The 14,486-nt window shown below is 41.7% G+C and overlaps 1 protein-coding gene across 1 annotated transcript in view; it reads right to left on the bottom strand.

The window, feature by feature from the left end:
- Pcsk2 (proprotein convertase subtilisin/kexin type 2) overlaps nucleotides 1–14,486 on the bottom strand; it is a 273,661-nt gene that overhangs the window by 217,057 nt on the left and 42,118 nt on the right. Inside the window, exon 2 of the mRNA XM_004635605.2 lies at nucleotides 13,422–13,526. Coding sequence (XP_004635662.1) covers nucleotides 13,422–13,526 — 105 coding nt within the window. The remainder of the gene's footprint in view (nucleotides 1–13,421; nucleotides 13,527–14,486) is intronic.

Here is a 14,486-nt window from a genome sequence, read left to right on the forward strand (position 1 = left end):
ATTTTAGGGAAGGGTCTACAGGGTGTTCAGGGTCTCACTACTAGATCAGCCTCATACTGGTCCATCTGTTTACAGCCTTACAAGAGCTGGGATTACAGGGGTACGTCACCACACCCAGTCTTAATTGCCATCTCAGTGCACCCCTGGGGCAGGGCTGGCATGGTAGGCTCAGGGATCAAACCCCTTGCCCCTGATCCTGCTTGCAGGTGCTTTAATCCACTGCACTATTTGGCCAGCCCTTGACTTATTCATTTAAAAGGAACTGCTTTATTACATTTAGAAAAATCTGCTTTGGTTCAAACTTGATAGCCACCTGCTACTCTTATGATTAGCAATTACCCATAGATTTTGGTTCTTTGATTAAACTTTTTCATGATTCAACATCAACCAGTTGCAGGTGTGTGGACAAGTTATCAACTACATTCATATTGCCTCAAAGGGCTGGATTGAAAGTTGTTGGTCTGGTGATTTTTGGTCATGTGAATGACTGAATTAGATTGCACCATGGCAAATAAACTGATTTCTCAGAGCAACATACACAAACAAATCAACCAGACTCAGAGGATGTACCTAAGCCATATAAACACATCCTCAAATAGCATCTCTGGTGAGATAGTTTTTGGATGCTTCATAATTTCCTTTTAATGTGAGTGGGTGAGATACTTTTAAGTCTACAGTAATACATTGATGACAATGTGGACAAAGGGTTCTGAGGTTGTTATCTTTCTCTCTTATATCCTGCTGCTGATCAAAATCACTGATGATCAGAAGATGGAAAGGAGACTAAACTAGATCCAGCAAAATCTTGACAGCTCAGAATAAATTATAACAAGGTAAAAAAATTCAAGAAATAAATATAAGTCCTTTGCTTTAGACTCAACCTCTACCCACACCCTCAAGAGTAGACTGTTTAGCATTTTATGAGAAGGGCCTAGAAATGTCAGCTAATTGTAGGGCTAATATTAGGCAATGTATGGCTTTGAAGGGAAAAAACCTAATGGGATCTTAGCATGTGTTTAACAATTAGTAGCTTTCAAAGAGTGGGACAAGGTGGGCACCAAGGGTCCAGCACTACTAGCACTCTAATGTCTTCAGAGCAGAGCTGGATAATGTGTTCAGCTAACATTAAGTTCATTTAAAACATCTGAAAGAACCAAGAATATTTGCTATGAGAAGGTGCAGGGTCGAGGAGAACAGCAAATTTCAAATGTTTGAAGGGTTTTTACATGAAAGATGGAATCATTGGGTTCAAGAATGAGAACCAGGGTTGGGGACCAAGGTCATATGGAGGTAGCTTTGAGGTTACCTTAAGGAAGACTATTTTCTCTCCTATTTCTTTTTCTTCATTTTTAAGGAGGTATGGGGGGAACTCTTTTCCCTTCTTTTTGCTTTGCTTTTTCATGCTTTCTTCAGGGAAGAGCATTTGCATGGCCTACCTTGGCAGATGGCAAGTTGTAGTCTGCTCATAGAGATGTCTTGCTGGGTGTTGTCTTCCCATCTGGGAAGCAATGGACTGGGGGGCTATGAACTAGCCATAGTCCATGGGCAAATTTATTCTGTTGATATATTTTCTTTAGCTTGGACAGTGTGTTAAAAATTCTGATGTAGTTCCTAATAATTTTTAAAAGGGCAAAGATTCAGTGCACAGTTTTCTTTTTACTGCTTTTGTTAAAAAATTGGTACATCTGGCAACCATGGACTTCTAATCTTGGAGCTAGCAATCAGCTGAGAAAGATGATCTGCTTCCTTCTTTTGGTAAGGGTGTATCCACTGGTTCTCCTCAGTCTTCACTACTTCTTAATGTATCCCTCCAAAGAAGTGGAAGATAACTTTGCCATTTTTCATCTTGCTTGAGTTACTGATTTGCCTATACTCAACCCACCTCAACAGAACCTACCTGCCTGGTCTCTCTGGGTTCTCAATTTGTCACCCTGTCAGACATATGATTGGGCATCCAACAAGAATGGGTCTTAGAAATCAGTGGTCTTCAAACCTTACTTTTTAGCTGAAGGAGCCCCAACCCTCCAAGCTCACTCTGCCAAAATAAAATCTTACACTGAATCCCAGTTTATGAAATGAACTGTTGCCTATTGTGGAAGATCACATGGATAGATCTCCTTGAAAGAAGAGCATTTGGCCCTACCACTGTGTATTGATATGTACAAAGCTGGCTAGGACATTTCCTTATGCCTTCAACTGAATTTAAATAATGCAAATGGGCCCAGCTGAGGTGCTGATCTGTAGTTGTTCCCCCCCCCCAACCAGGGATTGAACTCAGGCCTTTGTGCTTGCCAGGGAAGTGCTTATTCCACTGAGCCATCTCCCCGGCCCTTCATCTGTAGTCTTTAAAGCAATGTGACAGGTCAGTGATGCCCTGTCTGTAGCTCCCAACTAGTATGCGTGAGCTGGGCTGAGAGACGCCATGCTGTCAGCTGAGATTGAGCCTCAAGAAAAGAAACGGTGACATCTCAGGGCATGATGATCACACATCAAACCTGAAGCACCGATCCCAAAACACTATATACTGCCTCAATCTATGATATGCAGATTACTCTTTCTGTATCTCTCTTCTGCATATTTCAGAGACTACTTCAGACCTCCTACCTAGCCTAGCTCACAGCACTTACCTGCTTCTCAGCATTCTCACAGTCACTCAGCTGTGAGCCATTCCCATCTTCATGAATTAATAAAACCAGGGTTGGATCCCCAGTTGAGGCCTTTGTTCTGGCTAGCCATCATTCTAACGGGACTTTGGCCTCCATTGGCTCCTCACAACTACAAATGTGCCCTATTGTCTTTATTCTTGCTGTGGGTTGCACTGGAAGTGATAGTTTGGAATTAACTCATTGGAATTCCAATAACTTTCCCTGGGATTGCAAATGTGGACTCCTGGACCTCACAATGAGGTCCTGAAGGGCTTCTCATAATCTATGAAGTAGATGAATGACCTGTGTCTAATCACCTCATGTTTCCCTTGGGATAACAAGTGGAATTTTAGGGCTGTGCTGAACTGGCTTAAACAACATAGGATCTGAAATTCTCTTCTAAAAGATGGGGCTGTTAATGTATAAATGATAGGTCTTCCAGACACTTCAGAGTCTTGGTCTAATGAAAAAAAAATCCCCATTTCTTACATGAAGTTAAAGGTATGTAAAAGAAGGATAATGCACTGGTGAGAATAACTGGGTTTTAGTCCTGGTTTTGATAATACTTGGTTAAGAGGCTTCAAGATCCCTCCCCTGGAGTCAAAGCTAGGAAGACACAGGGGACACTGCAGAGACCGACTCCACAATCCCTGTGGTGCAGAAACAGGCATTGGAGATGGAGCTAACAGGTTCCCTCAAAGAGACGAAAGTGATTGGTGTCAAGCATGGTACTAGAACCTGAGAGTGACCTCGGATTGGACTCACCCCCACAGTCCTTCTCTCCCTGGTAGACAATTATTTGAGTTTCTTTCCACACAATAGGTTTTAATTGCTTCTCTTTTCTTTAGTTCTCTGGCAGGCTTTCTCCTGGTGATTTTCTGAGGTGTCCTTACAAGCTGACATCCATTAGGAAATTCTCTATGCTTGGGGTGGGGCATTCTCCCCTTTTGAGGCAATGGAAAATGGAAACTTGTTTTGTCTTACCTGTTTTTCTCCCAGGCAATATGTCTTTTTATTGCCAAATGGGATATACTTGCCATAGACAAGATGGAAAACAACATTTTCAGTACAGATAATGGCAAACCAATTAGATAATCTCCAGCAATCGGGTTGTTATTCAGACATGAATCTCTTCTCTAACTGCTGTTTACTCGTTCCTAGACCTGGCTTCACTCCTCTTAGCCTTTCCTGAACCCAAAAGACTCCGAAATGACTGGAAATGGCAGGAATTCAATTCCATTAATTTTCAAATTTTCCTTGATGTGGATTTAAGAATATCAAACTTGTTTGTAGATGGAGATGAGATCACAAGCATGTCAATGAGCTTTACAAAAGGGACAACAGCTGAATAAATTTAAAGATACATGAGGAGAGTTCTGAAGAGCGTTTTTAATCTTTTAGGGGCAACTTGTGTGTGTGTGTGTGTGTGTGTGTGTGTGTGTGTGTGTGCCAGCGATCAAACTCAGGACCTTGAGCTTGCCAGGCAGGCAGTTATGCCGCTGAGCTATCTCCCCATCCCTGGAGGCTACTTATAACTTACCTTTGCTTTACAAAATATTTTGAGATTATTTAGTAGCTACATAAACACTTTAATTATTTGTTTATGGCACTACTAAAGAATATTTACAGTCTTCTCCAGCTAAGTATTAAATAAAGCTTTATTTTGAAACAGCGGTTTGAGAAGTGAGGGATTAACTTATAGATAGATTTTTTAATCTTAACAGGAAATATTTTTAACAGAACTTTTTCCCCCCTGAAATCCAAGAAAAGCAAATAAACATTGGATTAACCAACCTGGATTTTTATTGTCCTTAATTGAGACTAATGCTCTTTTTTGCTTTTGGTTTATAGTAAAACCTGATCTTCCTCCTGGCTTTTATATTTCCCTACATTTGTGTGTATGCCAATTCCCCACAAGAAATGCAATTATTATGTATGTCAGACAAATTAAAGCGAGCTGTGTAGTTGAGGTTCTCTTCTTGCCACCACTAATGGGGACTATTTCCAGGCAGCTTTGTCAGGCATTTGGTGGAGCCAGGTTCTGTGTCTGACGTATTTCTTCTTTGGAGTTGAAATTTAAAAAAAATCTTCAAAAACTATTTTATTTATTTATTTATTTACTTATTTACTTAGTACCAGGTCTCACTATGCAGCTCAGACTTGTAGTGATCCTCCTGTCTCAGCCTCCCCAGTGCTGGGATTAAAAGCATGCACCACCACACCTGGTTTTGGGCCTGGTACAGTGTGCCTGGGGTTCCAGGGCTGGTGTAGCATGCAGTAACAGGGATCAAACCCAGGTCCTTGTGCATGCCAGGCAAGTACATAGACCGCTGAGCTATCTCCTCAGCCCTGGAATTGAAATCTTAAGACCTTCATTCTCTTCTTTCTGAGTCAAATGTGACTCCCAGCCTTATAACACAGCCTGGCTCAGACACAGATGTCCAATTGAAAGAAAATTGATGCCTCAATTTTTATTACATGAGCTTATGTATGCACTGTGAATTTCTATATCCTCTGAGAAAGTGTTTGAAAAGTGAAACATTAACAACTCTAAGAAGGCGCAGTTACAGGGATGGCTAATTTACTTTGGCAAAATGTAGGTGAGTTAGGACACATTGATTGGATTGGGCTTCTGGTGATCTCTCTTCCTTTTACTATAATTACTTCCTACTTCACTGTCACCTTTCCTGTCCCAGGTGGTTCCCATTGACACTTCAGGGTTCTCAGCTCCATACAACTTCCTTTCTGTCTTTAGTCATTTCTCAGACCATCTAACCACTACTATCATGGTGCTGAATGCTACCAAGATGTGGTTGACTCCCTGTAGATTATTTCCAGCTCTGCCTTCTAGATCCTTAGGTCTGTTTGTTTATTTTGCATCTCCTCTTGGATACTTACTAGGAACTTCAAATGTTAACAGCTTAAAACTAACCTCTTAAATTCCTTGCCTGCTAAACATTGACTTCCTACAGTGTCTTCTGCATCTCCATGAATGCTAATTTCATTCTAGAGTAACTCAGGCCAGCATTTTTGGAGTCATTTGCCTTCCCTTTTTCTCCTCCATTTCTTGTTTAATCCATCAATAAATATGTCAATGAATTTGAAGACCTTCCCTTCACTACATATTCCCAAGCATAACTTCTTTCTCATTGCCATTACCACATCTACCCAGGCCCAAGCCACCAGCCTTTCTTTCTAAATAATGTAATCACCTTGCAGTGGTTGATCTCCCTTTGGCCCTACCCCACAGTCTATTACTTGCTTAGAGGCTAGAGAAATTCCATCTCACTCATGGTCATTCTATGGCTCTTAGCCTGATGGGTAAGTAATGCCATTCAAGGTCTTGCTGCCTTTCTCTTCTCTGACCTCATCTCTTCCCCGCTCATTCCTTCCCAGTCTCCCTGGATCTTTGGACTTCTAGAGCACATCACACGTGCCCTGCTTTCCTCAGGCTGGTTCTTGCTGCAGAAAGCATGTAGATTCCTTGTCTTCACTGGGGGCGGGGGGCTGCCCCTTAGCTCAGTTTTTTAAGTGGCTGCTTCAACAAAGCCGTCAGGCTCAGGTTGATGTGGTTCGATCCCCACAACTCAAGCCAGCCAGGCATGCCTTGAAGGCATTCGGAGCAAAAACAAAACAAAACAAAACAAAACAAAAACCCTTGTCTTCACTGGGGCTATATTAATAACATCTCCCTACCAGCATAGTCAGCCTGCCTGCTCTTAGACAACAGGCGTGCCCTCCCAAGAGCTCCCTCTCACCACGCTGTGCTGAATTTAACCTCGTAATACTGCTTTTTAAAAAAACTACCTGCCAAATCCTTTGTTCATCTATTTTGTGCTTATCTCCTTCATCCACACTTGTACACAAGCTTCCTGGGAGGAGGATGTGTCTCAAGGCCCAGAACAGTGCCCAGCATGAAGTTTGGGCTCCACAAATACTCACTGAATGAATAAATGGTTTCCAAGCAAGCCCCTAGGTAAAAAAGACTGCACAAAACACTCATTTTTAGAGGAAATAATAGCGCCTTCTAAGATGTATAGCACATTTCCTTTTGCATCTTGGGATAGATGGGGGAAGGAATCAGTAAAGGTAAGCTGGGAGAAACTTGTTCATTTAAGGCTTTCCCAGGAAGCACTAAAAGTCTGCCAGCCCACCCTTTGGGAGTCTCGGTCTTGGGTTAGTTCTGAGGATGACAGTCATTTCTCTCACACCTCTCAGAGCTCTTGAGCTTGCTCCACCCACCTCCCTGAGGCGCCTGCTTCTCCTTTAGGAAGCACAGCTGGGAGCAGAAGCCATCATTTAAAAACGTGCTCACGTCTAGGAAAACAACCAGGCTCACTCATTAGCAGCTTTTCCCCTGCCTTCCCAAAGCTGTAGTAAATAATTCTCCCCAGTTCCTCACAAATAGTTAATTATAGCACTAGCAGCTCCTGGAGGCGGGAGCCAGGCACATCTGCAATGCCCAGAGGAGAGGCTCACTTACTCCCTGCTGCATGATAAAGCCAGGGGATTAGGGCAGTCCAGCTTTCCCCACAGGATGGGGATGCTGATTTAGACATCTCTTCCGCTTCTCCTCCCCCATCTTACATCCTTCTCCTGAGGCTGCCAAGTCTCCCTCCTCCACAAGCATCGCTTATGAGCATCTGCTGACCTCTTGCCAGGGTGTCTGGAAAACACATGTGGCCTCCAGATGGGAGGTGAAGTCAGGAATGGCTTTGCTTGGGCCATGGAGCGTCACCATTTGGGATCAGAATGTAGCCAAGATCATGCACCACAAATGGATTTGGCTTGGGTTTGAGTTTGAAGCATTTTCAGCCAGGCAAAGTGGGATTGGGCAAAATGCCCTATCAATTTTGAGACAACAGGGACTTCCTCCACATCTGCTGAATTCCCACCAGCCTCAGCTTTCTCAGGGCTTCTAGGTGCTCCTCTGTCTGTGTCACTGAGCCAGGGAATGTGAAAGTGTGAGTGACAGAAAGAGGACATGAGTCAGGTGAATCAGAACATGCTTCTCTGGGACTGTAAGCTCCCAAATAGCCTGGCATGTGGTTAATTTATGTCTACACACCCCAATACCCTTGAGGCTGATCCCTGGTAGAGCTGACCCCCAGAACAGTCTCCTATGTGGAATCGGAGCCTTGGGACCAGTGGAGGTGGCAGCTCTAGTACATACCGTGATGTCTCAGGATCTCCTTTCCAGATCTTGCCCACATTTCCCTAGCTGTGATGAGGGCTCAGGATTTGTAGTTCACTGAGAATTGCCTTTGTAGCAGGAGGTGACTTGCCAAAGATCAGGGGCATTTCTGGCAATTGGCCTTTGCCAATACATGGTCAACGCAGGGCATAGACACCTGATCCTGTTGCCTCAAGTGAGGGTGATTGCAAAGGGCCACCTCTGATTCTGACCTTTGTATGGAATTCCAGACTGGCCCCTCCTTTTGCTAAATTCAGTCTTCCTTCCACCCCAGGAAACCTCCACACAGCTCTCTACCTCAGAGTCTCCTTCTAGGAAATCCATGAGAAGAGGACACCTTTGTTTACATTTTCATAGAGAAATTACACGGTAGGGATTGAATTTTAGGTGTGTAAAGTGGCAATTATGTGTGGTTCGGGTGAACTTTGAAAATTCCTTTGAGACGTTAGAGGCCAGTACTGTGTGTCAGTCAACCACAAGTCATGGATTTTCAGATCCTAGTCCTGAACTGTTGTTCCCACAGCAGGTGGAGAGCTCTGCGTTCAGTATTGTGCACCGGAAGTATTACCTTTAAATGTTCTCTCGTCTCATCCAGAAAGGTGATGAGCTGTCACCGTGAGGCACCAGAACCTGCAGCCTCTGCTCCGGCAGCTGGCCATCAAGAAAGGACCCCTGACTACTCAGGGCAAAGGCACCCCCCCCCAGAGTGGGGAGCCAAGTGCCTTTCCTTCTTGTTCCAATTTCACACTCCTCCTTTCCTTTCCATTTGTAGCTGAGCTCTGAATTCACCTAAGTTGTATAAACTTAGGATGTAACTCTACTATTTTTTTTTTTTTTTTTTTTTTACTACAGTAGTCCCTTGCTATTTCACAGTTTGACTCTCGCGGACTCACTGTTTCACGCGGGTCTTAAAAAATATTAATCTGAGTTATCGTGGATTTTTCTCTATATTGCGAGATTTTGCAGTACCGTACAGTATATGTGTGTTGTTAAAATTACGTAGGTTTATGAGTTTAGAAAATGGTTAAGAGCTTAAGAAGTGTTTTTAAAAGTGTGGGAAAGATTTGTAGGAGCGTGGGAAGGGTTTATGAAGCCTTAAAAATATATAAATACTAAAATAAATATAACGTCGCTACTTTGCTTACTTTCACTTATTGCGGGGGTGTCTAGAACATAACCTCCGGAATATGTGAGGGACCGCCGTACATTATTTTTTAATTTACAAGGCCTAATTCAAAATGTGATAAAAATATGGTAAATGCTTAAATTTTTTAAAAATATGAATACAATAAAGGACACATTGCCTCTAATCCCCTTCAAAATACTTCCCCTGGCTTCAAACACACTTATCCCATCATTCGCGCCGCTTTGCGAAGCATTACCTGGGAGGGTCTTTAGTTACACTGTGATGGCTGCTTCAGTGTCTTGCACTAATCCAAAACGTTTACCTTCTGTGGTCATTTTAACTCTGGGGAAGACTCAGACATCACACGGTGCCAAATTGGGTGAATAAGGCGCGTGAGGACAATGCCATGATTTTACGAGCCTGCTTTCCATTCGCTAGCACTTGGCAGGAACATTCACCACATTTTTGATCATATTCCATAAAGACACTCACAAAAGAGGAATCTCAGAACTGCTTCAGAAAGTGGCAAGAATAATGGGATGAGTGTGTTCGAGGCCAGGAGAGTATTTTGAGGGGAATTCTTGGTAATGTGTTTTTTATTGTAATAAAAAAAATTTAAACCCTGTACATGTTTATTGTACCATATATTAGCAAGCATTTTCTTTAAGGCATTACAAGTTCATAACAGTATCAGGCATCACTTAGTTTTCTATTTAAAGCAACCCTGACCTTAAGAAGAGTTTATTGCATTTTATTTTGCTCCGTCAGCTATGGCCATGTGTCCCTATGAAATCACTTCCACTCTTTGAGTCCATTTTATCTCAATGGCAAAATTGTATTTTATAACCTAAAGGCAAAAGGTTCCCTCTGTGTTTTCTCAGGGTTCTTCTTGCTCTATACATGTGTTTCTTTGTGCAGTGGAGCAAGAGAAATTAATTTGTGAAACACAAATCAGCCACAGAACAATATGTGTAGTGTGTAAGGCTCCTTACATAACTGTGATATGTAATTTTGGATAAATCATGGCTCACCCTTGGCCCAACTGATGCAGGAAGGAAATGAGAATGCGAAGGGACCCCAGACATGAGTGCTGTCCAGAATTAAGAGTTCTGCACAAGGCCAAACTACTATTAGGGCCATTATGTTTGCTATAATAACAATAAACCCATCATTGTTACTTACTCAAATCTGTTTCCTTTTTTCTCCAAGGAGATATTTGGAAGAAAAATATTTTTCAGAATCTCAAAACCTTAACCTTTCACTATTTTAGAGGTAGTGATTAGGAGGATAAAACCTAGTGTATTCTTTGAGTATGTGTTCTCTTACAGAGGGTCTAAAGCTATTTGATTTCTCTTTCTACCCATCCCCCAGGCTGAGCAGACCTCAGCCTCCTTGCAAGGGTAGTGGAGTGTGTGTCAAATCCCATTACATGCCCACTGGAAGAGGGTCTACTCAGGGCCAAAGGAGAGGAAGATATTTTTCTCCAGACTGTTTTTAATTCCTTTTTTCTTTTTTCTTTTTCTTTTTTTTTTTTTTAGGGAAGTGTCTACAGGGTGTGCAGAGTCTCACTACTAGACTGGAGTCATAATGATCCGTCTGTTTACAGCCTCCCAAGTGCTGAGATTAAAAGCATGTGCCACCACATCCAGTCTCAAAGGCAATCTCAGTGCTCCCCAGGGGTAGGGCTGGAACGGCAGGCCTGGGACTTGAACCCCTGGTCCCTGCGTCTGCTTGCAGGCAGTTTAATCCACTGAGCTATTTGGCTGGCCTTTTAATTTCAAAGTGTAAGGTAATGGTGCCACTTATTTTCTTCCCCAAATTTAATCCAAGTAATCAAACAGTTAAGTTATATATATATCAAAGGAAAAAAGCTAAGAGCTGAGGGATTAGGACAAAATTTTATGCAACTTGTGGAGAAAGACAATGCATAAATTTCTTGGTGGGCTTTGAGCTTCTGAGGATTTAGTGTTTTTCTCAAAAGAGGATTATGATTAAATTGCTGTATTATTGCTCTCTGTAATAATTTCATGAGTTCCTTTAGATCCTACTCTCCCCACCATCTATACTTAATTTTTCTGATCTAATTCTATATATAGCTGTATAAGGTATTTGCTAGTTAGGGCTAAATCACCCCCATTGAATTAGATTTAAATGCTTTGTTGTGTTATGACAGAAAAGAACTTGTAGCAATTATAAGTCATTCTCAGGTTCTGCCAGCCATCTGAGTTCCAACTATGAGAATAAATCCATTTAAAAATGCTGGTTATTATGTTAGTATGTCCTGTGGACAAAGGTCTGGTTCGTTCATTATGGAGACTTTAACAAGCAAATCATGCAACTCTTGTCTAGTGAATTTTAAAGCATAGAAATTTTCTTCTGCTCTGGTGGCAAGGCTGGGAGATGTTTGAAGTGACTCTATCACTCAGTGAAAATAACTTTTGTGGGGTATTGAAACATCCTAAAATTCCACAAATACGTTCAAGAACAGCACTTTATAGAACAAAAATAGATCACTCCTGGACCATGTGGCTGACATCGAGACAGGTGGACACCTTTGGAGGATAAAGAAAGTAGAAAGACATGGCTCCTAAATATAGGACACATATACGGGATCATCCACTCTTTGAGACAGAGGAAACAAGAAAAGTTACCATTGGGGGATAGAAGTCTGAGACTTGTAGAATTGGATCAGGCTTAGAAATGATTTTTTTCAACATTAGTTTTGTAGAATCAAAGCCAAGTGTTATTATTATTATTTATTTTTATGTATCTAGGACAGGGTCTACAGGGTCTCACTGTGTAGATTAGATTCATAGTCATCCTCCTGTTTTCAGCCTCCCAAGCACTGGGATGACAGACATGTGTCACCACACCCAGTCTTTAAAAATGGTTTTAATAGATAGTTATGTGGTCTAGTAAAATTGCTAAGGAAAGCAAATAAGTATTTGCAATTCTTGAATCAAAGAATTTCAATAACTTTTCTTACCAAATGAAATTCAGGTCATTTTTTATTGCATTGCTTGTCTTCCTCTCAACTTGTGTGTATTGCTCACAGTATGATATGAAACCTTCATTTTTATTTTGTTTTGTTTTTTTGTGGAACCAGGGATTGAACTCAGAATCCTGCACTTGCCAGGCAAGCACTTATTCTACTGAGCTATCTCCCCAGCCCATGAAGCCTTCATTTTTAAAAATGAAATTCATTTCAATACTTCATTTCAGATGTGCAAGAAGGGTTTGACAGAAAGATGCAACTAATATATTAAATTATTCTCCAGCAGATTTTCAAGTTCTCACACATTTCATGAGGTTCTGGTATGATAGAACAGTCGGCACTTAGGTTTGTCTTCAAGACTGGTTGATGATGCTCTGGCTAAAGTTAAATGAATCCCACAGAGGATTTGGACAGAGAATATTTCTTTGTAACTCTGATGGGATGATGACATTTTTAGTTTCATTATTTCACCCCAGGTTGGGATTTACTTATTACATCTTCAAATTATTTTAGCTACCCAAACCTTCAAGACCCACTCTCCCTGCACTAATGGTGGCACCATGGCTGAGCAGGTGACTAGGAACAGAGTGTATTGGACTTTGGAAATTCAAAGCTGGTTCCTCATAGGATTCTTCCTTCCTTTCTTTCTTTCTGTTGTATTTTTTAGGGAAGGGTCTACAGGGTGTTTATGGTCTCACTACTAGATTGGACTTGTAGTGATCTGCCTGTTTATAGCCTCCCAAGTGCTGGGATTACAGGCATGCGCCACCACATCCAGTCTCAGTTGCCATCTCAGTGCACCTTGGGGTCAGGGCTAACACAGCAGGCCCAGGGATCAAACCCCCAGTAGAAAATGATTGTGGGGGCTCCAGAGTGAGATAAAGATTGCACATAAAAAGATGGGGGTTATGAGCATCAAGCAGACATCTGGCCAAGAGGTAAATTAGATCAGTGTGAGAAAACATGAGGTAAGAAGATAGACTGAGGTGGTCTGGAAGCCACAGCTATGCCTGGATACCAGGGAGCCCATGTTATCCCTGTTGTGAGCTGCTCACTTCCTGGAACACGCATTTTCCCATTCATGATATGGGGTTTGGAAACCTCAGAGCACTCAAACTCAGCAGGAGAAATTGCCTATAAAATGATCCAATAAAAACTACTTGGTGTTTTTCCATCCATCTCAGGTCAACACAAAGACTCACACAATGACTTGGAAAGGGAGAGCCAGGGAAGGAGTACACCTGGTTTTCTCCTACCCCAGCCCTCTAAAGGAGCCTAGGGTTATTTACTATGCACAACACAGAGAAGCAGAGCATGCCTAGTGCCACTCTGTAGAGCAGCTTTTGGTCACCACACTACATTAAATGCTCTTACTTCCATTCCTACTGCCCGCCCCTCTCTCTTGTATCAAGTTCCATTGTGTAGTGGAGGGTGGGAGGCAGGTTTCTGCGGGGAACTCACCCTGGGGTCTCGCTCCAGCTGCTGCTTATGCTGCAGGCTGCGTCTTCTCTTAGCTTTTGCAAGGCCATTGTGATAGAAGTGGTAAAGGCCTTCTGTGAAGGGAAGCTGTGGAGACCAAAGAAACACAACGATGGTTAGCTTCTGGGTTGGCTCAGGGATGGAGACTTAGCTGGGCTGGCATGCAAGAACTGCTAGAGCTAAGGTGTATATGACAAAACCTTCGGCAAATCTCCAATGGGATTTTATCATCTGACAAAAAGTTACATTTCTTGTTATATAGGTCTTGCTTTATCTTGGTCTTAACCATCCAGCAGAAAATTATAAAAATGAGATATAAAAAATAAAGCCATATTAATATTCTGAGCAATAAAAGGCTCAAGTTAACAACTTCTGAAATTGCCAATCCTATGGATAACCCACTACTATTTTGGACTACTGGACTATATTGGAATATTTTGTTGAATTCACACACCTACAATATTTAAAAGGCAATGGAATACCCATCTCTGACAAAACTAAACAAAAAAAGAGGATACAAATGAAGGACCATTTTGTATCTGTATATACAAAATAGTTAAGATATACAGCTACTTTGTCTTAATTCAATGAGTAAAAAGATTTATACTAATAGTGTTTGGACAGGATATCATGTCTGCATCTTGTACTATGAAAATGACTACGAAGACAGCAACATACACTGCATTAATTATTGAAACTGTCCTACTAATCAGTTTTTAAACTGTTTCATTGCTATTTATTTCTACTTTGTATCTCCTTATTTACTGTAGAACATTCCATTATAGGAGCTGTCCTACAATTGATTTAGCATTTCCACTATTGATGTATATTCAAGTCTTATTTTCTTCCCTCCTTTCTTCCTTCCTTCTTTCTTTCCTTCCTTTCTTTTTTCTTTCTTGCCTTCTTTCCTTTCCCAGTTCCTTCCTCCTTTCTCTTTCTCTCCTTCCTTCCATCTTTTTTTATGTATTTGGTACAGGGTCTCACTATGCAGCTTGAACTCATAGTGATCCTCCTGTTAGCCTCCCTAGTGCTGGGATTACAGGTGTG

This window comes from Octodon degus, unplaced genomic scaffold (assembly GCF_000260255.1).
Source record: "Octodon degus isolate 3935 unplaced genomic scaffold, OctDeg1.0 scaffold00073, whole genome shotgun sequence".
Classification (NCBI taxonomy): domain Eukaryota; kingdom Metazoa; phylum Chordata; class Mammalia; order Rodentia; family Octodontidae; genus Octodon; species Octodon degus.